The following is a 22,959-nucleotide window of genomic DNA, read 5'->3' as shown; positions in this document are numbered from 1 at the left end:
ATTATTATTAAATATTGTACAAGTAGTATAATATAATAATAATAATTTCATGCTGTCAAGTCAATTCTGACTTCTGGTGACCCTTTTCAGGGGTCTCTAGGTAGTGAATACTCAGAAATGGTTTGCCTTTCCCTTCTTCTGGGGTGCTCTGGGACTCTGCAGCTTGCCCAAGGCCACACAGGCTGGCCCCTCTCCCTGGAGGCAAAGTGGGGAATCAAAGCCTGAGACACATAAGGGAGGGTGTGAGAAAATTATTTATTTCAAATAGGAGAAAGCTGTATCTGTTCCAAGGAGCTCAGAAGCCAAATATACAGCCCAGGAGACTGTCTTTAGAGAAAATGGCCAAAAGGAGCCTCAAAGAGGATGCAAGTTCAACAGGAGGCCAAAAAAAATCAAATTAAGGGCCCCAGACCTTCTAAAAAGACAGAATTTGCTAACAAAGAACAGAAGTTCAACAAAAATAAAAATAAAATTCAGTAAAAGAAAGGGAAGGCTCTCATGGAATACATATGTTTTTTGATCCATTGAGACCTATACATTTTCCTGCCTTCCAGTCACTCACTTTGTTTTCCTAAGTTTGAAGTGGAAGTTCAGTTCTGTGTCAATGAATGATTCCCGCACCCCAAAAAGGACAAATGCTAAATAGTTAGGTTGATGTAACCTCGAAACCTGGGTTGATGACCTGTGTCATCTAGAGTGGCCTCGGGAAAGACAGACCAGCTCAGGGGGCCCATTGCTCCATTTAAGCCCTCCACCCCAATGCCCAAACTTTATACAGCAGTAAGGCAAGTAATACCCACTTGCCCCTTCTATCTTCTCTTGGCAAAGGAATGTGCTAAAGATCCTACTAATGACTTGGATCCACTGAGCACTAGGCCCACAGGTAGCCAGGTGACAGTGCAAGAAGGTCAGACTAAAATACTGACAGAAGTAAGATCTGGGCTTTGCAAATAATCCAAGTACTTAGTAGACTACACTGATAAAATGAGTAAAATAAATGCTTATTTTGTGAGGCCCAGTGTGGTGTTGTGGATAGATGCATGAGGGCTTGGGAGACCTGGGTTCTAATTCCTGCTTGGCTATGGAATTTTCCTGGGAGGGGGTCGGAAAATTACTCCTTGAACATCTCCTATACATTGAAAAGTGCCTATTGGAGTTGCGATAATAAGTTGGATGTGACTTGACAATGCAGAAGAACAAAAGCTTAACACACAAGTAATCCATGATGTGTTTGGACTGGAAATCCAACTTCAAATTCCTGCTCCATTATTCATTAGTCGGGACAGGTGGGGCTGGCAAGAGGAGAAGATACGAGTAGGCAGAAGTCCATCCGATTCAGCACTGGCCAAACAGATGTCTCTCAAAAGCTCAACAAGCAGGGAACGAAAGAAGCCACCTCCCGTTGCTTTGCTTTTTCTCCATCACCTGGTTCCCCCATTTTTATTTACTTTTTATTATTTTTATCATCGTTTCCAGCTGGGGTACATTGCCTCTGAACATGTCATTTCAACCATGTTCGTTTTCCTTTTATTGTTATTATTTTATTTTTTAGCTCTTATACCTAAAGACAACCTCCTTCAGACAGGGCAATTGTGAAAGAACAAATGAGAGAAATCAATCAGCCGAGTTGAAAGGTACTTTCTGGAGGAAGAGGAGGAAGACGGTGATAGTGAAACTACGAGGGCTTGAATTGCTGCTGGATCCCTCTAGATCGACTTCCACAGTACCGAACCCATTCTGGTACCAAGGGCAGAAACGTCCATTAGCACCTCTCCCTGGCCCATGTCAGTAAAAATATAATACGAGTCATAACAATTTAAAATCTTCTTGCCTAGTGATAATACCGGCCATGTAAACAGGGCTATTGATTCCATCTCATGCGGGCGGAAGGGTGGAGGGAAATTTTCACGGGGGGAAAAATCAGGAAGAGAAAGAAACAAGCAGGAAGTTGAGAAGGTTTTTTGAGCGTAGGTTTCTTCTGCAGTGTCTAAGCCTTGAGAGGGATCTCCGAACTCAGCAGCTCGAGGATTTAGAGACAAGCCAGCGAGAGGCGATGGGAAGGAGCTCTGCTCAAAGGAGAAGCGGAGAAGAATGATGGGACATTTTCGGGCTCCAGATAAGACAGTTGTGCTAAAGAATAGGCAGGCTTGCGCTCCGTAGCTTTGTCCCCAGCCGATAGCGCTTCACCCGTCTTTTGCTCCTTGGGACAGCTGTTCCATTTTCGAACCCAACGTTGCCTTCGGGTAAAATGCTCTAAAGGCAGAGGATCCTGGAGATGAGCCATAGAAATGTTGGATTCGAAGCCTAGTTTCCTGTCACTTAGGCTTCCCACCGACCGGACAGACACGCACATACATACACACGCTGTTCTCCCCCTCCTCATCATGGGTCTTAATCTATGCAGCCCTGGCTAGATTGACTGGGGTGGAGGTGAGGGGCGGGTAAGAAATGTGTAACGAAAGCTCCAGTCGTGAGCAGGAATATCCTAATGGAACAATCTGATGTCTCCTTAATCCTCTGTAAAAAGCTTTGTCGCCTTCCTAATATTGACTGAATGGGTAATTAATGGCTCTTCATCTAGGCGAATAACTGGTAATCCGAGAGAGGCGAAAGACAACAAGCCAAAGGTTTAAAAAAAGAAAAAGACAACAGGTCTAAGCCGGAGAGTCTGCAGAAGCGCCGGAGGGATCATTTAGCAGAAAAGAAGCAGAGGAGCGGAAACCCGGGAAATTTGGGGAGAGTGATAAAAACGTAGCAGATATAGACTAAATCATTTTTTTTAAAAAATGGTCCCCCCAAAAATATAACTTTTTCCCCCGTTTTCTTCTTTGCTTCTTTGTTCTTCTCCTTCTTCTTTGCTTTCCTCCTAACCAGCGCGCTCAGGGTAAAAAGGCGGGTTTGTTTGTTTTTCATTCTTCCGTAGAGTATTTAAGAGAAAATTAGTTCTTCCATACCTTAGCGGGGACTGTGAAAACAGAAAGGAGAGACCCTGTTTATTCCCGATTAATTAGTGACCCCGGAAAGTGATTTACGGAACACCCACTGAGGACCCTTGGACAAAGAAAGCTAAAATGTTTTTCCCGTCTGGATCCTGTTAGCCTGAGATATAGGTTTTGACAGAGCGGATTTTACCTGTGACTGACAAGAGATGGTTTTTAGGGGAGGAGCGGGCAGGGAATTAAATCCAACCGAAGATCGGTTTGTGAAAAGTTTAGAGATAAGAATATGTAGATTGCTTCGTTATGGCGGAATCATGAAGATACACTTTGGATGTTTTGCATTCCATGTTTTGGGCATTGCAAGGGATCAAGGGAGTGGGTGTTTACTATTCGGCAGGCCCACATAAGGCCCCCTTCCTTCCCTGGCCTCTACAGAGGTTACCGAATTTCCAACTAAAGCAAAGCAAAACGTTTGATCCTTTTTTTTTTATTCATCAGGATGAGTGGTGGGACGTTCATGTATTAGGCATTGTGAACCGCCTGGGCTCCCTTCGCAGCGAGAAAGGCGTCCTAGAAATGAAATCAATAAACGAAGCAAATAAAGGAGTTGCAAGCACGTGAAACAGGCCACGTGTCAGCATTACCAATCACAAATTCTTCCACAGTTCGATTCCCCCGTCTTAAGAAATAACAATGGTGAAAGGCATCCCCTTGGATGTTGTGTGTTATCTTTAGTCGAATCTCAGGGTTTCGGAATGATCATCCATGGGCACACTTGGTGTGATGGAGATGCACTTGGGATGCAAAAGGTGACGGGAAGAAAAGAGCTTGGACGCGTTGCTTTCGGGGAAGGAGAGAAAAGTCCCATAATTCCCCAGCCAGCGCGGCCAGTTTGTGGTGCTCTGAGAATTATCTTTTGGGACCGGGGAGAGAAACGTCTCCAAGCTCCCTAAAGCCACCCCTGATCTGGAAGGTCTCGCATATAATCTGCATGCTTGTCGTTTGTGGCGCATTGCTTTCCTCATTGTCTGTAAGCATTACAGGCTGGCTTTGTTCGCTGTATTGATGATGCCTGTCCCTGCAACAGTGATACCAGTGTCCTAACCTGCTTTTGTTCAAATCCACTGCCGGCATCTTACATCAAGAAATCACACCCGCTGAGCCTTTAAGATTTCAGAAAAGTATGGCCCAAGATGCGTCGGGAAGGTCTCTTGCGCAAACCCTTATCCCAATGCGTAAGAATTGTGAAAGAGTCCTTATTACTATTTTATTTACAGTCTTGGGCTTCTTTATTATTTCCGTTCAAATCTCCTTTGGGCGAAGGATACTCATTCCGCCATTCACTGTGTTCTGGGAAATCTCACTTCCACGCACTGTGGCTCGAACTGGCGCCGAAATTCCCCCGCCCCCGCCCAACCCACACATTCCAGGGTGAAGTCACTGCAGTCTCCTCCTTCGGTCTCAGGGACTCATCCTCCGACTCATCTGCAGTCTATGTATATAACTTTGCAGAAAGCAAAAAAGTGGAGGTTTGGTGTCTGGGAAGTGGAAAGGGCGGGAGGGTATACCTTGTGCACGCGTTTGAATGCTTCTTCAGTGGCCTTCAACAGAAGGGAAGCGAGAGAACAGCGCCACTAATGGTTACACAAGGGCTGAAATCCTGTTGCGCAGTTTTTGCAAACACCATCTTGGGAAGTGAGCTGCCATAAGTTAAGAAATATCCATAGATGCCATCTGTTGCATATGAGAATAAGAAATGCAACAGATAATGCCCATGGAGATTTCTCAACTCAGGGCAATTCTCATCTAAAAGTTATGCCATTTGTGTAACTGCACAACAGGATTTCAGCCAACATACCCTTAAGAATCAGAATAGTAGGCTGGAACCAAAGTCATTGGACATGTTGACCCATTTGGTGAAAGGTGGAAAAAAATCTATCAGTCTATACCAGGAATAATAACGCAAGCATATAATTCATTTAGCAGCAGATTTCTGTTCTTATTTCCACAAGATAGGACAATAACAAGCACAATAGTTCGTTATTATTACTATCATTCCAAAATTCTAATAACATGGTTCTAATTTTTTACTGAGTTCTTTATCCAGGGTGGACCTTTTGAAATTCTCCGTTCTTTGCCTGTCACGAAACTCAACCCAGAAATTGGTTAAAATGAACTCCTATACTTTAACCCAAATAAATCGAACTAAGCCGTATCAAATCCTATCACATAAATTTAACTAGGCTGAAGAACTGTTCACCTTACCTGAAGCAGGGTTACCATTGCAAAATTACCACCTCAGTCTAGGTGCCACTTGTTAACTTAATTTCCATTTAGGCAGACTGAACATGTTAGTACCCCAGAGTCTACATTTTTGTTCCAACTAATCTAAGCTATTGGGACAATCAATGTCCTGTGCTAATTTTCTGGAGAACCACGATGCTAAAAAGCGGAAGCGGTGTATTCTAATAATCAGGAAGGTGATCTCACAGAGCAGGGAGGACACTGGAGTTCTCAGTAGCTTCAGGAAATAGGAGAGGTGCCATTCTAAACCCTAACCCTTCTATTGACTCTCAATATTTTGGTATTTCCACCGGGTCAGAAGATATCTCAGAAGTCTCTCAATGATCTTTTTAAAGTTGATAATTACAGTTCCGGAAGAAACAAAAATGAAAAAACAGAGGGAGAAGAAGGGGGGTAAGAAGAAAGATAAAAAAGAAACTGGAGTAGTTACGTTCCTTCTTGTGGTTTATTAACCACAAACGCCTAGCAATATTAGTGACCACTGAACAATTATCGCACTGTGGCTGAGCTGTGTCTCCCATCCCCAAGTATCCCAGAGTATCGAGGAAGCGCAGATATTGCTGAAATGATGAGATTCTTTTCCAGGAATAATGCAAGCGCACAAATATGCTTCAAGAGAGTGCAGAAGAGACCAATTAATCTTGTACCTTTCTGTCTTGTTTCTACTTCACTCTGTGAGAGATGGTCCCGAGTTTAAAGAAGCAAGGGAAGATCTTAAAAAATTCACATTTCCGGCGCCAATGAACACCTGCTGGTTTTCTCAATCCTTAAATGTTCCCGGCTTCGCCTTAAACCGGAGGTAGTCGCCTCTTTAATTTTCGATCATCTGAAGAACATCAAACCAAGGATTCATCGAGTCAATTGCCCATCAGCATTTCACACCCAGGATTGATAGCGAAGGTGAATAGTTTGCTGAGGACAGGATCCAAACACTGGCGAAGGAAGGAGGGAGGGAAGGGGAGAACATAATGGCTAGATGCATCTGAGAGCATATGATGTTCCACTTGAAATCAAAGTATCATATTTTCTCAAATGTATCCAGCCATTATCCTCTTCCTTCCTTCCTTCCTTCCTTCCTTCCTTCCTTCCTTCCTTCCTTCCTTCCTTCCTTCCTTCCTTCCTTCCTTCCTTCCTTCCTTCCTTCCTTCCTTCCTCAGTACATCGCCATCCTCAGGGTGTGTATTCAAAATTAAATCCAAATTCCTCAGCAAATGTGCCTAGGATTGGAGCCAAAAACATGATCGAGCGCAAAATTATGAAGCTGAGACGTCAGTAGCAGCAAGACAGTTGCTCAAAATCACTGGGAATGTTCAAGAGAACTTCAGGCAGTATCTTTCCTTAGTTTAGGATCCTAGGAATACTAAAGACTAAATCCCAATGACCATAAGATTGCATTGCGCTGTCTCTTCCCCGCAGCCCCTGTGATCAGAAACAAATTAGCAGACAAGAAATTGTATGGGGGATAATAGGTCTCGGGATGATGGATGAACAAGTTAAGAAGTTAACACCGAAGTTACTGACCAAGACACACACTCCATTAAGGAGACGGTTTCGCCTTCCCTTGGGCTGGCGATTTTCGATCCCAGCTGATAAACGATTAACCCGCACACCCTAAAGAAAGGGGACTGGGCTTTCATCTGCTTCCCAGCGCATCATTCAACTCCAGGACCGTAAGTCACATTCTTCCTCATGGTGTGGCACATGCTTTGCATCTTCAGATAGGCCCCAGGGAAACTCTGGCGAGCTGTTGCTTCCGATCGGTAGAGACAGTCCTAACCTAGGTGAAATAATTGCCTGGCAGGGTCTAAGGCAGCTTTATAGAAACTTGCTTTAAGGGACAAGTGCAGACAAGGAGACCCCTGCTGGCGCCTGCGGATCTTCCCTCTAACATGAGACCAGGACTCCTACTGAGCCATTTTAGGTGGAACTGCAGGACTTCTGCCAGCAACCGAGAGCCAGATCTGTGGGCGAGCTAAGTAGAACTACCGCTGAAAGGTGTAAGCATCCTTTGAGCCCTGAGGACCCCTTTTGAAAACCCTAGCAGGGCACCTCTCAGTAACAGATTCACCTCTCAGTAGCAGATTTCAGTGTTCCCCCTGAAAACTCAGAGATCCATTGCTACCGAGAACAAGCAACGCTAGTCTAGATAGATCCACCATTTCCGACTCAGCATCTGGCGGCTTCTTATGTTAGTTGTGGCAGGCCCACTCTTTCACAAATCAGTTCTGGAGGGGGCTTATGAAGAACCCAAATTGTCACTTGAATTTACACAGATATATGTTTGTGTTCAGTGTCGTGCCACTTTGTACATGCTATCCCTTGTGGACTCGATCGTCGTGGGCCTTCCTTACCACGGCCGGGATTTATTAATTAAAATTAACAATATTTTCACTGGTTCTGTTGTAGGCAGAACTAGCATATGTCTGCAACCTCTTCAACCAAACTTTAAGGAAATCACAGAATGGAGAGACCTCCAAGATGATTATCTGGGGCGGTGTTCCGTTCAACTTCCCGAAAAGAGGAAATCTCGGCAGTTCTCATGTAGTAGACTGTTCCATGCCCAGATTATCACGACATCCCACCTGGTGACTTCGATCTGAATGACCCTTGTTCTGCAGCTTTTAAACAGATTTTCTACAATTCCACTAGTTACTGGACGGCAGTGATTTCAAAATCAATGGGATATACTTCCTCACAACTCTCCCTAGAGAAGGCAGAGGGTGTATTGTGTACGCGTTTGTATGTTAATGAAGCTAATCATAGTTTCCTACTTTAGACACTTCTCTTTGGTTTAGCACGACGTTCATGAACTCTTAAGGGCTGCAATTTTATTCAGTTCAGTTGAACTCACTGGAGCTTCCTTCCGAGCAAATGGGTATAGGATCCAGATGTTGATTAACCGCTTCAGAAGACCCGTCTCATCCACAATTGTGTTTGCATAGTGGCCATACAGCTGCGTATGGAAATCCCTCCGCAAAATAAGACGGCTAAGAGTACCCACTCTGTTGCCTTCACCAGCTAATAAAGTACAGAGGCTCCCCGCCTTTGATAACGGAAATAATAAAAAGTCCTATTTACCAGCAGCCTTTGATGGTCCTAACCTCTATGTATTTATCAAATCCCGTTTTAAAGCCATCTCAGTGAGGGCACCCCTCACTACATCTTGTGGCAGTGAATTCCAAAGGTCAGCTATGTGTTTTGGGAAGAAGAGCTTATTTTTACAGTCCTTAAATCTCTCACCATCTAGGTTCAAATATTATGACACAGCAAGAAAAGTTTCTCGTTATCTATGTTCTCCGCATCATACATACTTTTACCAGCCTGTCATGCCTCTGTTTATTTTTTTTCTCTCTTTACTCAATGAAACTGAACAGCTCCAAACGTTGTTCGGCGTCATCCGTCGGTGGATCATTTCCATTAGTCCTCTTTTTTTCCACTTGGAAGTAAAGTCCGCTGATCTCTGTCCGGGATAAATTGGCTCGGTATGGTTCATCAACAGATTAAAAAGTTACCCCAATCCACCCCTACCTCTACCCCCCTGCCAAGCATGACTATCTAGCTGTGTAATAGTGTTCTTATGGTCATTAAGATCATTAGCCAGCCAGTTGCCTTCCAAATCCCCGAAAATTTAGAACTAGAATCCGCAAACAGGGTATAGATTTAGGCTAACTGAAAAGGCACACTTGTAACACGCTGTGGCCGCTTTGTGGCGTTCTCAGCGTCAGAAATGAAAGGAAATGCCTCTTGATAATTTGGGGAGAATTTTGGTCTGCAAGCTTTGAGAATCTCCCAGCCAGCCTTGCCAGCGGCCATAGTCGGATGGGATTCTCACGCCAATAGATATGAATAGAAAGCAACTATTCCGGATTATTGAAACAGGAGTTCAACAAACCTGTCTTGTCTACAAGGGGGCGAAGAACCCGAGCCTTTTGCCTTTCCCCTCCTCTTTCCCCCCTGTTCTGTCTCATTTCCCGTCACGCTTGCTTTGCTGAAGGTTGCAAAAACTTCCACCCCTATAACTTGGGGGCGGGGGGGGGAGTGTGATATTCGCAGCCTAGTTCACTGCCTGCCTGGAGTGGCTGCCTGTAACGGCTTCCATTGATTAAGAAGGGCTTGGAGGGATTTACGTGAAGTGTGAACCCCCTAGTAGCCCCAGGAGGTTAAGAAGAAACCGGGATATGATTAGTAAACAAATTGTGCAGAAAGGCGCTGGATTCTTATTGACTTACTTATAGGTCATCTGCTGCCGGTGCGCAGGGAAAAACTATTTACTTTACACATATACTTTATGATCTTGGGGGAATTAGAGGAAATTCAATAAGAAAAGGGATAGAATCGTTTAAAACCCCCTATTTAAAAGACTTAAGCAAATTAGGGTTTTATCAGATTAAAATCCACTACAAATGTAAGAGTATTGTCTCCATCGAAACACTATGGGGTATGAGGAGTGGAGTGGGGCGGGGAAGGGAAAGGAAGCAGGAGAGCATCTTTGCCAAATCTCAGGGATAAACCACCTCATTTAAACACCGGATAATGAGGAGAATGTAAATTAATTTGACCTTCTTTACTAACAGACTGCTAAAATAATACGTAGGGTTGAACGGTAAGCGAGAAAGAAGTGCGGGAGAAAAGAGGTACAGTTAAGAGTATCTGAAGGACCCTCGACAGCCAAAAAGGGGAAGGGAGGTCAGGGGTTTTGATTTTAGAGGAGTACCCTCAACTGTTCTGAGTGATATCGCCAGAACTTTAGATCACAAGAGCTTAACTATTTAAATCAATTGTGTCTAAATACGTAGAGTGCCTTGTGACGACCAGTTAACCACCGATCAGTAATGTTTCTTTTTAAGAGGAGGGGGAAAAATCAGAAAAAATCTTAAAAGTCCTATTGAGGGCAAAGAGACGTTTTTTGGATGAAAGTAATTGTGTCTGATAATGGCGACAAGGAAAGAGTGAGAGGTAGTTACTCCAGAATAACTCAAGTGGGAACGGAAGAAGGCTTGGTCTCTAAACTGCCTAAACTGGATCTTATGAGACCAAAACCCCCTATGTGGCAATATGCAGAGTATTGCAAGATCCACTGTCAATTTGATTGATAGAACATAAAGACAAGCTGTTATGTTAATTCTCTATCCATAAAGCAGCCTCTTTTTAGCAGAAAGTCGAAGAGCACATTTCCCCCATCAAATGCTCCTCACAATTTGGCAGGACGATTGTTAGGAAAACTCTCTAAATGTTTCTGTTTTCGTTGTGGTGTAATGACACACGTTGGAAACGAAAATCAAAGAACTCTGACAAGTAACCATATAGAATGTGACAGAAATATTAAATAACAGCATTATTTCTATTGAAATGCATTAATCGAATAGTTCTGTGTATGTGTGTGCAGGCAGGCACGGCTATTGTATACATTCAGCTTCTGATCCATAAGTATTTAAATCCCTCCTTTTTTCTGTATTAACATCTCTACAAGGGAAGGACTAGAAACAGTTTTTATTGGGGCGGGGGCCACGCAAAGGTTTTACTATTGGTGATAATGGCTCAGCAAAGAATAAATTCTAAAAATAATTTATTTTGAAATTAAGGCTCTCTGTTTAAATGACACTTCACTTTGCTGAATCAAATTAAACACGTTATTATTAAATATAACATCCAGAGCAAACAATCAATAATGTCTCTTTCTAGAGATTTGCCATTTCTCTTGTCTGATTTTATTTGATAATAAAATTTAAAAGGCTGTACGTTAGATAAAAGAACGCAATATCCTTAATTTATAACGTTTAGAGTAGCTAAAACATGATATTATGGGAAATTTATTGGAGTACTAGGTTAGGCAGAGGAAACTTTACTCCGGGGGTTTATTTTATTTGAAAACGAAAACTACGGAGGGGCTAAAGTCTCTGGGAGTTGTGAGGGCTGTAATTCTAAGGCTACCGGCAGCCTTATTTATAAACCTTTACCTTTAGGACTGGGCTGTCAGACTCTGAACAACAGAAACAAAACCTTTACAACCGTAAGGACTGCATATGTCCGAATTTTTTTTCTTAATATGTTTCTTCCGCACGGCTGAGTTTGTATTTCTCCATCTGTATATGTATATTGAGAAACAGTTGAGTTATTTTAAATGGCAATGTAAAACAATCATGTTCGGTTCAGTGAATCTGGTACACTGGGCGTTAACTATTTGCGATTTAGAGCCCTTTCAACATTTGCAGTCATAAGAAGTAGGATTTCTCCCTTTCTTTCAGGGAGTAATCTCCTTTTAAGGCTTGCCTCTAATTTTCCTTGCTTGCTTCCTTTCTTTTTCCTTTCACTCTCTTCTGTTGCTTCTTTTAATATTGTCTCCTGAAAGTACTAATTGCCTTCTGAGTCATGTGAAGAAAGCTTCGGGGGGCGACGACACAGATACTCTTTGGCTGGGTTTCTCCGCCGAAGGCACCTGCACCTTTTTAATGTACAGTAGTAGCAAATCGTCCGTAAAGGGGAACACGAAGGGAACCTTCTCCGTTGCTAGTGGTTATGGAGGGGAGGGGTTCCCTATCTAATACCTATAGGAGCACACGGAGATGTCTCTTGTAAGCAGCACGCTTTGCTTTGCTTTTGCTTTTTAAAGAATCGAATGTAAAATTGTTCTACAAATTTCAAACCTCCCAAGGGGAAGCATGCGAAAATATTGTCTGGATGGCAAATCTCTGTCCCCATTTTTCTAATTTTCCTTTGGTCGCTCTCCTGGCACCACACTCTTAAGATAAGAAGACCTGACAGCGGACCAGGGGCGCCGGGGGGGGGGGGGAGAGAGAGAGAGAGAGAGAGAGAGAATGACAGGCGTTTGGTTTGGCCCTGCCCTACGTTTCTGATAGGTTGGTCTTATTATAGCCTTGGCAGGGGCGTCGCGCCTCCTGATTGGGCTCGAGCCGCGTCACTCTTGGCCTCGGCGGCGAGTCTCGAACTTGGGGGAGCAGGAGGGAGGGGAGAGAAGGGGGCCGGGTGATATCATTGCCCCGGGAAGGCCGCCTCTGGGTTTAACAGGGAAGCTGGTGAGCGAGCCGCTGGGGTTGATCGCTCGCTTGCTCGGGCGCCGAGCTGGGCAGGAGGAGACGGAGCGCGGGCGCGAGGGCTCGGTGCGGGGATGCGCCTCTGACTTGTTCAAGGGTTCTGCTTCGCGGCTCGCGTTGCTGCTGCTGCTGCTGCTGTTGTGGTTGTTGCCGCCGCCGCTGCTGCGCCGCCGCCGCTTGCCTTGGATGTAATAACGTCGATTTGCGCCTGTCACTCTGGCCCAGCCGGCGAGTCCCTCGGCAGCCTTGTGATTCTTCATGGTCGGCGCAGTTCGCCTTGGGAGTCAGGCAGCGGAGGATCGCCCCTTCGCTGTCCCTTTGGGGTCCTTCTGCCACTGCGCTTGGCCTCAGAGGCTGATGCAGCGAAGCCCGTCGGGGGACTTTGTGGGGGGAGGGCGGGGGCCCAGTGTTGGCTTGAAGTTCGAACTGGACTAACCACCGTCTCCCTCGCCGCCGCCGCCGCCGCCGCCGCCGCCGCCCCGGCCGCCGACCCAGACAGACCAGCGCGGTGAAAGTGACCAGGTGACACTGACCTGGGTCTTCTCCCGCCGCCTCCCCTTCAATCCACCCGCGACCGGCGCGCTCCTCTACTCCTCCTCGTCAGCCTCCCCGTCCAGCCCTGGGAAAGCACGCCAACACCCTCCCCTCGGGCTTCTCCGCCAGTGTGCAGCCCCCGGCCGATCAGGCTGGCTCCCGTCGCCCGATGAACTGCCTGAAAGACGCGCTGAGCCTGGAGCGGTTGGGAGTCGGGAATAAACTGTGCTCCACCTCCCCCTCCTCTTCCTCCACCTCTTCCTCCTCCTCCTCCTCTTGCCACCACCACCACCACCACCATCACCACCAGCCGGCCCTGGTCATGGCTTCAGCCCTGACCCCTGGGCAGCCGCGCTCGGCCTTGGATTCTGCCAAACACCGGCTGGAGGTGCACACCATCTCCGACACCTCCAGCCCAGAGGCCGCAGGTAAGGACTCTGCCGCTCCGTCGCTCCTCTCCGCCCTCGATCCGGGCCCGGGATTTTCATTCCCCGGGGTCCCTTTTCACCAATATTCCTCAGAACCCCCGGAGGGTGGGCTACGGTCCCGATCCTGTGCTACGGGGTGGAGGAGAGCGCAGCACATTAAAAGGGCTATGCCAGGAGATTTCTCTCTCACCCTCGCCCCTGTTCTATAAGATGGCATCTCTTTGGGCTTAGACTCTAGGAGGCATTTGATGGCACTTTACAGAGAGTTTTCAATAGGAAGAGAACGAGTAAGAGATTCTTGTCGCCCTCCGGGAGACACTGCGTGGACTTGGTAGGGAAAAAAGTTAGCCTGGAAGGGAAGGTGATTAAGAAAGAGTCCGTGAAAAACAAGCAAGAAAAGAACGGTGTATTAGACCCTCTCCAGACAAGGGCAACAATTGACTTACTCAGAAACCTATCTTAAAACTAACGTTCGCACTCTATAAAGGCCAGTATTTTGCTCTGTACATATTTCAGGATCCGTGAAAGAGCAGAGCTCCGAGAAGCTCAGATTTATTGGAACTGATGTAGTTGAGTTTCATAGGCGTCTAAGAAACTGACCTACAAGCCCCAGTGAACACAATGGTATCCGTTTCCGATTAAACGTGTCTAGGACTGTGGGAGTAAATTCTACACAAGTCAATGGGCGCATTTCTCAGTAAATAACAAAGGCTCGGACTGTACCCATTTGTGTGGCTCACCTAACCAATAAGTCATGGTAGATGGTGCTATTAGGTTGCCATCCTATGTAGCCTGGCTACATCACATTATATCTCATTGCTTTGCGTTAGGCTTTTTTCTAAGTAACCACAACGAGGACCAGTTACATAATCGGTTTCAATCCAAGTAATTCGTTTTCAGGCTGCAGATCTAGACACGTTTACCTGGCTGGGAATTAGTGCCTTGAACTCGGTGGGGTTTGGATCTGAGTAGATGCGAGCACCAGAGTAGAACTGAGGTGTGGAGCGTAATAACCATCTGAATCAGCCCAACCCCATCCATGATTACTCGGAAGTATAGATATCATCTAAATAATCTGTACTGGATTATAAATCAAGAGCATCCGCAGTTTTTATGTGAGAGACTCATATATTTCTCTACATGAGTAAGAATGCGTGAATAGGATTGACATCTCAAAGTGCCTGCTTTTGAACAGCTACTGCGTTTGATTCCACAGCTGAAAATTTTTTACTGGGCTATCATTAATTTCAATGGGACAGTATCAATATAAAGTGCAAAGTAGACCAACAGTTTAAACTGTGTAATCTGGATGGTGTGCTACATCAGCACAAAGGTGGGCATGTCTAGATGTGCAAGAATATGTTATGCAATAATAACCTTTCCGGTTGCAATCTTGACAAGCGATGAATGGATGCAGAGCTGCGTGTCATTTTACAGATTTTCGTGTACAATCACCTATATGTATATATCGATACAGATACAGATGCAGTATAAATCATTCTTCTAAAGTCGCTGCATGGCGTGTATTACATTTACAGAACCGCCTCCAGTAAAGAACTGAGCCTGTCACCTCTAACAACTGTGTACAGATAAAAGTTGCCGTGATAATATAGGCGGGGTGATGGCAATTCTGAGTCTCGGGGTCACACTAACTTCCCAAATCAAAGCTCCAGGTCTTAAGCATTGTTTGAGAACTAGAATAAACGATGTGGTTCTTTACCTGCGGTTTTGAACCCATACTTTTCCAAATATCGAGTGGAGGGGGGCTCCACAGGCTTAAGAGCGCTGCTTCAGCATTTGTGGTATCTATCCGATGTTGGTGCATACTGCTAAAATCGAAGGGGCTTACCGTTCTCAATTCTATCCGCTGGACTGTAAGTGCCATTAATTTTTGTTTATGCTTTAGGACAAGGGCAAACCGCACTGATTTTAAAAGAACGTCTTCCTCAGCCTGTTTAGGATCGTAGTCTTTCGATGAGGCTTTCCATATATTATCGATTTTAGAAACATACCAATCTGGGAGATAACCCCTTTGCTTTCAAAAAGGGCAGCCTGCCTTCCAAATAAATGAGCTTTTACCATAATCAGAACAAAATCCAGCTGAGTTCAATGGCTCTTACTTACAGGAAAATAGGCTTGGGATTGGGTTCCGCGTCCCCTTCAGACCCACCCCCACCCTTGTTATTCAGGGCAATCCTTCCGCCTTTACCGCCATGTGAATGGCGCCCACTGCGGGCGTGGACTCGTAAGCCAGGCGGCCCAAACCTTTTGGGGGGGCCGATCCCCTTCTGGGTCGCCCTCCCTGCCCCCCCTCCGCCCTTTCTCTCCCCCTCCCGCGGCCCGCACTCGCCGCCAGCCGCAGGCAGTTGATCCGGGACTTCTTTCCCTTGCAGAAAAGGACAAAAGCCAGCCCAGCAAGAATGAAGACCCGGGCCCCGAGGATCCGTCCAAAAAGAAGCGGCAGCGGCGGCAGCGGACTCACTTCACCAGCCAGCAGCTCCAGGAGCTGGAGGCCACTTTCCAAAGGAACCGCTACCCGGACATGTCGACGCGGGAGGAGATCGCCGTCTGGACCAACCTCACGGAGGCCAGAGTCAGGGTAAGCCCTGAGGCGGACTGGGCAGAGAGCGAGGGTGGGGGGAGCCGAGCGAGAGCCGAGGCGGCGAGGCGGCGGGAGAGGTGCTGGAGCGAGCGAAGTCCCCACTTGGCAGGCGCGGTGGTGGCGGTGGCGGTGGCGGCTTTCGGTTTCTCCTCCTTTGAGGCGGGCTTTGGCCTCGCTTCTTCCCTGTCAGGCCCCGGAGAAGGATTGCCGTCTCCTCCGAATATGATGGATGGCCTCCTCGGCTGGGCTGCCTGTTCTGAACGAGATGCGAAGGCCGGGCGGAAGCCGGGCCAAGAAAGCCATTTGGGGCAGGCTCCGACCTGCGCTCAGCCCCACAGATATGCGCGCCGCGCGAGGCCTCCGACTCGGTCCTAGGCACCCACAAGGTGCCCTTTCCTGCTTTTCCTCCCTCCCTCCCTCCCTCCCGCCCGGCACCATCGTCTTCTTCCGCTTCTTCTTCTCCCTCTGGTTTCACATCTAGGGTGGCTTTCTCTCCACCCACCCCCTCCACCCCTTCGCGCCTTAGATTTATGGCACGATCAAAGAGCGAAAAGGCAGCAGGATCCGTGCAATTCCGTCTCGCGGGTGGGTGCGGAGCTGGCTGGCGGACGAGGTTTCTCGTTCCAACCGCCTGTATCTGGAAAGAAGTGCCCTTCACGTGAACGGGCCAGGATCTTAAGTGCGCGGCAGCCCTCAGCACCCTCGAGGTTGAATCTTTCCGGGAAGGCCTTAGACTCTGCAGACTTCCGAGTCAACGTGTCTTAAAATCGGGCACCCCGTATTTTCAGCGTAGCGCGTTAAACGGTAATGCTTTGGCCCTATGATTCTAATTGATTTAGTGGAGTTGCTTCGGAGTCAAGACTATCAAGGGCGACCTTCTAAGCATTTTTTCGGCAAAGAGTTTCACTGCAGTCAGTGAAGTTGGCAAGGAAAGTACAAGAGATTAGCGGAGCCTTACGAGTTTCTTGTGTACCCGCATAAATCTTAGGGCAGAAAACAGGTTTGTTCTTTTCAAAGTTAATCCAAGAAGATCCTGTCGCTGAAAAAGAGGCAGGGAAAAAAAACAACCAGCAGTTGTTGCACAGGGAGATGGCTATGGAGTTTTATCTGAGACTTAGCTACCGAGGAGCAGAATCGTGGCCTGGCAAAAATCGCAGCGGCAGAGGGGAAAAAACGATTTGGGCGTAAGTTCCACACGTTTCAGTGTTTCTTACTTCCAAGTAAATACTTCGGGGATTTAGATCTAGGCAGGACATATTATTTTCACCAAGAAAGCGCGTAGATATATATATATATATATATATAATGGATGTGAAAGATTTATTGAATTAAACTAATGAGAAAAGCATGCACTGCTTTCAGTCTGAGGGCTGCATTTTGTTACAGTGGTCTGTAGGTTAATAAAACACCGAGATTTTAATTAAAATACGGGGCTCTGGACTGAAATTACAACTGGGTTGTTTTAAAAGAAAAACTAAGCTCAGGCAAAGGAGTCTGGCTATGGCCGCTGGCTCAAGTGTCTCTGGATGCTTACTCTGTGAGGCTTTAAAAGAAAAAGAAGGGCTTGGATTTTGGCCGATCTGTAGCAATGTTACTTACTTTTACTAAGAAGCCGGCTCCATTCTTTTCAAGAGCGCTTTCTCTCGATTACACATGCAATAGATTAAACCATCAGGCAGGCCGGAATTCTCAAATCAGAGCAGTTGTATTTCCGAAACCACGGCACAGTCGCTGATGGGAAGCCGCCGGTCTCCCTTCTTCCACGCACACGTGCTTGCTGTGGACTTTGTGATATCATCGTCGCCAGATTGTAGCTTTGGGCTTCTTTCTAATGGGCCAGAAGGACGATTTACAATGTATGAGTTTCAGACTGAGAGAAACAGGCGACTGGAGTTGCGGGGAGGTGTCCGCTTATGGAGTTTTTACTCCGAAGTAAGTCCCGCTGAGTTCACTATGGCTTACGCCCGAATTTAGAATACTTAGGGTAGTTGTCCTTGAATGTTTTAAATATAAACACCGTCGACTTAATAAGTCGTCGAAATCAGGCACTTTATTAGTGCAGACTGAAAACAATGAAATTAAAATGAGAGGCTGCAAACTTGAGTTGGAAAAGCCGAGTCTATTACCTTAAAAATCTACTCATGCTTTTATCACTGAAAAGAATCCGCCGGCCTGTCTGCAGCTCTAAATAATGATCAGCCACTGGCTTATAGGTTCATGCGAAACACGGAGCCACATGTCTCAGACAAACAAATGAAAACTATGGTCTATGCTTGTTGATGCTAGCTAGAACAGGCCCACTGGGTGGACCAGAATGTAGGTAAATCTAAGATTCATCACAGTCCCGTTGATTCAAGTGGATCTCCTCTAGCTGGGACTCACAATTGACCGAGTTGAGAGTTGGGTTTTGTAAATGGTCACAGCACAGCGGTGGTGGGGGTCGGGAGATGGTCCGGTTAAAAGGAGAGATTTGTAAGGTAAAACACGGTCTGGGTAAACAAAAGGCGAGTCCTTCGCTGGTTCGAATCCACATAATAATGCCTTAGCGGGCGGGCGGCTGGCGGAGCAGCCGGTAGGATGTGGATTGGAGAGGGACTCACGCCTCCGCCATTGTCTGCCCGCCTGAGGTCTCTGGTCCTTAACACGTGAAAGGTCAGACTTTGCCAAAAACGCAAGGGGACAACGCGGAGTGGCCGGGCTTGGGGCTTTACTGGCGATTAGCACATGAAAGAAAGCAGCCCCTTTAACAAGCTGTTGAGGTGAAGGTTTATTAGGTGTCTCCACGCATTATTACTATTGTTGTCGTTATTATTGTTAGTTCGCTTTCAAAGAGGAAATTCGGCTGAGATTTTTGTTGCATTTTGTTCCTGGAGTTAGATAGATAGATAGACATTTAAATTTTGCTTTGTAGTAAATGGGACCGAGGGAGAGTTAGGGGGGGGGTCTGAAAATTGAATTATTCTCGTGTTAGTGTCTTTTGGATTTTGCTTTGCTTTGCTTTGGGGACGAGTTGGGGGGGTGAGTGGTTGGCGGAGAACTGCTCCCTTCATTTTCTTCGTGATCTCCGCTAACAGCAAAACGAATGGAGTGCGAACAAAATGAAAAAATGGCACCAAAGTGGGGTGGAAACCGAGAGGTAGATATATAGGACATTTTCTTGGCCGCGTGTCAAAGCGTGTTATGAATTATCTCAGCTTTCGGACTACAGGGGATATTTTGTTGTGTGTATAGTCAGACTCCGAATCAACCTTGTCCTCAAACCAATTAGAGGTTTCTGTTGTCCCTTTGAGATGACTGGACTGGCCCTCCATTCAAAAACGCTTTTCCTTAGATTTAACGTGAATGGCGCTTTGTGTTCTTATGTGAATCCCAAAGTAAAGTGGTTTATTTATTTGGCTGTAAAGATGAGTTAAATCATATTTCGAGTGAAATCATATTTATATCGGACTACTAGTTAAATCATATCTCAATTTCCACTAAAGCAGATCCATTCGTGCCATTGAGGTTTAGGTATCTGTTGATTGACAAGCCCCATTCATTTCAATGGGTATACTCTCGTTTGGACTAAAACTGTATTTTACTATGTGTAACGTGGGCTCCAGAGGCCCTCCTGTGTGACGTTTTTCTGATATTCCAACCTTTTTACCTGGAAGTAAGTCTCACTGATTTAAGTCGAACCTAAGCAAAGACGCCTTCTACCGGATCCTGTGCACATTCCCGCGGGGCCACGACTCCTTCTGCGCCATAGCGTTTAGGTCTAAGATTTGTGTAGGAGGCCAATAGGGGAGAGGGGTCTGTAGAGTCTTCTTTACTTGGAAGTAAATTGCACTGAATTTACTCTCCAGTAAAGACGCTGATGGTTCTGATCTTAACCTCGCAGGCTTCCTCAGATGCAAATCCCGTTGCGTTCTACTGAACTTCATCCTAAGGGAGGCCCCCACATTTTCCAGTGGTGCCACCAGGAAAATAAAATCCAGGGAGTGGGGGAAGGGAGAGAGAGAGAGAGAGAGAGAGAGAGAGAGAGAGAGAGAGAGAGAGAGACCCAGGCAGAGTGCCTGGCGAAGGACAAGGGTCAGGCTTTGTTAGACAAATAAGGCTGTGCTTCACATTAACGCTCCCACCCGAAACGTAGTTTCGGTACAATAAGCCTTCCCGATTTAGATTGGATTTTAATTTCCCAGTCAGCGGGATCGCACCTTTTTCTTTTCAACGGACAGCTTCCGATTCCGTCCGATTTTGGAGGTGGGGAGCAAAATATTGCCTCCTTCCCCCCCCCCTAATTTTAGCAAAGGAGGAAGAAGCGGGCGGGTGGGAGGGAGGACCCTCTTACCCTTCTTGTCTCGCAGGCGTTTGTCTTCCCTCCCCCTGCCCTCCTCAGCCCCCTCCCCGGTGGTTTGTCCTTAGGGAGCTGACCTCCCCGACAGCTCCAGGTACCGCCGTTGCTGCTTTTCTTGCCTGCCGGAGGCCTTGCGTCTCTCTCTGTGTGTGTGTGTGTGTGTTTGCTGAGAGTGGGGAGAAATTGGGGGGGGGCTTTTCCTGGACTCCCGCTCTCAGAATCTTGGAAGGGCCTTGGGGGGGGTGAGCTAGGAAGCTTGACTGGGGTTGTGTGTCCTCCTGAGACCTAGAGTCCCAATGGGGGATTCTGGGTTTGGGAGTCCCCAAGAATAACTTTTCCAACCAGAGGTAGAAAAGGGCGCTGTGTGCAAAAGGATGCTGTGTGCAAGCATTACAGGTAACAACAAAACAATTTTTAAAATAAATAAATAAATAAATAAATATTTTTCCTTTTTTTAAAAAAAAAATTATTTTGAGTTTTTCCTCCAGAAATGCTTTTGGAGGAGGTGGCGGGTCGTCCCCTCCTCCTGCCTTCACCTCCAAGTGACCAGCTTCTCTTGTTTTGTGTCGCTCTCCCTCCTCTCCTCGTCCCGTCCCCCTTCCCTCCCCGCGACCCCCATGGCCTCCCCTCCCCCCCCCCTCCGTCCCCAGGTGTGGTTCAAGAACCGCCGGGCCAAGTGGCGGAAGCGCGAGCGGAACCAGCAGGCGGAGCTGTGCAAGAACGGCTTCGGGCCCCAATTCAACGGCCTGATGCAGCCTTACGACGACATGTACCCGGGCTACTCGTACAACAACTGGGCGGCCAAGGGCCTGACGTCGGCCTCGCTCTCCACCAAGAGCTTCCCTTTCTTCAACTCCATGAACGTCAACCCGCTGTCCTCGCAGAGCATGTTCTCGCCGCCCAACTCCATCTCGTCCATGAGCATGTCTTCCAGCATGGTGCCCTCGGCGGTGGCCGGCGTGCCGGGCTCCGGCCTCAACAGCCTGAACAACTTGAACAACCTGAGCAACCCTTCCCTCAACTCGGCCGTGCCCACGCCCGCCTGCCCCTACGCCCCGCCGACCCCTCCTTACGTTTACCGGGACACGTGTAACTCGAGCCTGGCCAGCCTGAGACTCAAAGCCAAGCAGCACTCCAGCTTCGGCTACGCCAGCGTGCAAAACCCGGCCTCCAACTTGAGCGCTTGCCAGTACGCCGTGGACAGGCCCGTGTGAGTGAGTGTCGGGACGCCCAGCCTCTCCGCCCAGTTGTTGGTTGGGGGTCGGTTGCTTTTTTCTTCTTCTTCTCGGTTTTCCTTGTTTTCTTTGTTTTTTGGTTGCGTTCAGAAAATGTTTTAAAAAATTAATAAACAAAAAAAAGGGGGACGCCTACGCGCACGTTTCTGAATGGACGAGGGACACCCTTCCCCCAAATCCCCTATCACAGGACTTGAACCTTCTAATCCAAAGTAAAAAAAAAAGCACTGGGGGGGGGAATAAAAATTTAAGAAGCAACTTGACAAGGAAATTAAGACAAAATAGAAAGGGGGAGGAAGGGAAAGGAAAGGGAGGGTGGGAGGGGGGGACAAGGGAAACCACAGTGTTCCTTTGTGTTCAAGGGATAAACTCCAGCCCCTGTTACTTTTCACTTTAAAAAAAAAGTATTTCCAACAGCTACAAGGACGTATATTATAAATATATATAAAATACGGACAAACGTTTGACTGGATATGGTATGACATTTTAATGTTACTATAAGCTTGTTATTTTTTATGTTTAGCATTGTTAACATTAAGAGAAAAAATGACGGGAAAGGATGTATATATATATTGAAATGTCAAATTAATTTTATAAAAGCAGTTGTTAGTAATATCTCCACAGTGTTTTTAAAAGTTAGGCTTTAAAATAAAGCATGTTACACAAGAGTTTAGGGATTTCTTTTCTTTTCTTTTTTTTTCCGCTTGCGAGCAAGGGAATGTATATACTAAATGCGACACTGTATGTTTCTAACATATTATTATAATTATTATTATTATTAAAAAGAAAGTCCCATTGTGTGAATATCGGTTTTAGAATAGTACCTCTGGTGGATGCAATGGTGACTCTGAAACTGCAATGTAAAGCATACCCTGTGTATAACATTTCGTATGATATTAGTGTTTTCCTTTTCAGACAACATTGGAAAAATGTGTTTTCTTTCATGGGAGTAAAATATACAGCATTCAGTTTGGTCTGGATTTTTTTCATGAATTCAACCGCACAGGGGACAGACAGCCTTACATACTGATTGATGGAAAGGATGCCATTCCATCTCCCTTCTTGGGAGAAATCATCTCCCTCTTCCCAGCTGAGTCCTGAGTTTCCAAACTCTGAATTATGTAAACCAAGAAAAAGAACAGAGACAGGAGCCACACAGTGGCTAAGCAGAGCTTGTGGGAGATATCACCCTCCCAAGCCAGAGGTAAGGCTTCTGCTGCATCCGCCAACAGTAATCAAGGTCATTATGAGCATGGCCCAGCATTGCTCCATCTTCGTTACTTCTCTTGCAGAAATTTAAACAAATGTTTGAGACTGTGTCGTGGTCATCATCATGTCAAATCGAAAGAAGCAAAAGAAAACAAAGTCATTTTCATGTGTTATCAAGACATTTCTGACCCATAGCGACGGTTTTCAGGGTTCTCCAAACACAGAATACTTAGAAGTGGTTCACCATTCCCTTCTTCTATGGGCACCTGGGACTGTGCAACTTGCCCAAGGCCACACAGGCTGGCTATATTTATAGGAGG

General features: G+C 46.4%; 1 protein-coding gene across 4 annotated transcripts in view; it reads left to right on the top strand.

Annotated features, from left to right (window-relative positions):
• The window catches only part of PITX2 (paired like homeodomain 2), a 40,881-nt gene extending 18,483 nt beyond the window's left edge, over nucleotides 1–22,398 (top strand). For 3 of the 4 annotated variants that reach the window (XM_073001809.2, XM_073001808.2, XM_073001806.2), the window contains 2 exons: nucleotides 15,651–15,856; nucleotides 20,846–22,398. In XM_073001809.2, coding sequence (XP_072857910.1) covers nucleotides 15,651–15,856; nucleotides 20,846–21,409 — 770 coding nt within the window. In that variant the 3' untranslated portion in view covers nucleotides 21,410–22,398. Of the gene's footprint in view, nucleotides 1–12,234; nucleotides 13,258–15,650; nucleotides 15,857–20,845 lie in introns of those variants that run through there. The other variant, XM_073001805.2, reaches the window with a different exon arrangement.
• Nucleotides 22,399–22,959: the final 561 nt, after the last annotated feature.

Source organism: Pogona vitticeps, chromosome 5 (genome assembly GCF_051106095.1).
Source record: "Pogona vitticeps strain Pit_001003342236 chromosome 5, PviZW2.1, whole genome shotgun sequence".
Lineage (NCBI taxonomy): Eukaryota > Metazoa > Chordata > Lepidosauria > Squamata > Agamidae > Pogona > Pogona vitticeps.
This window is presented reverse-complemented; position numbering and strand designations above follow the sequence as displayed.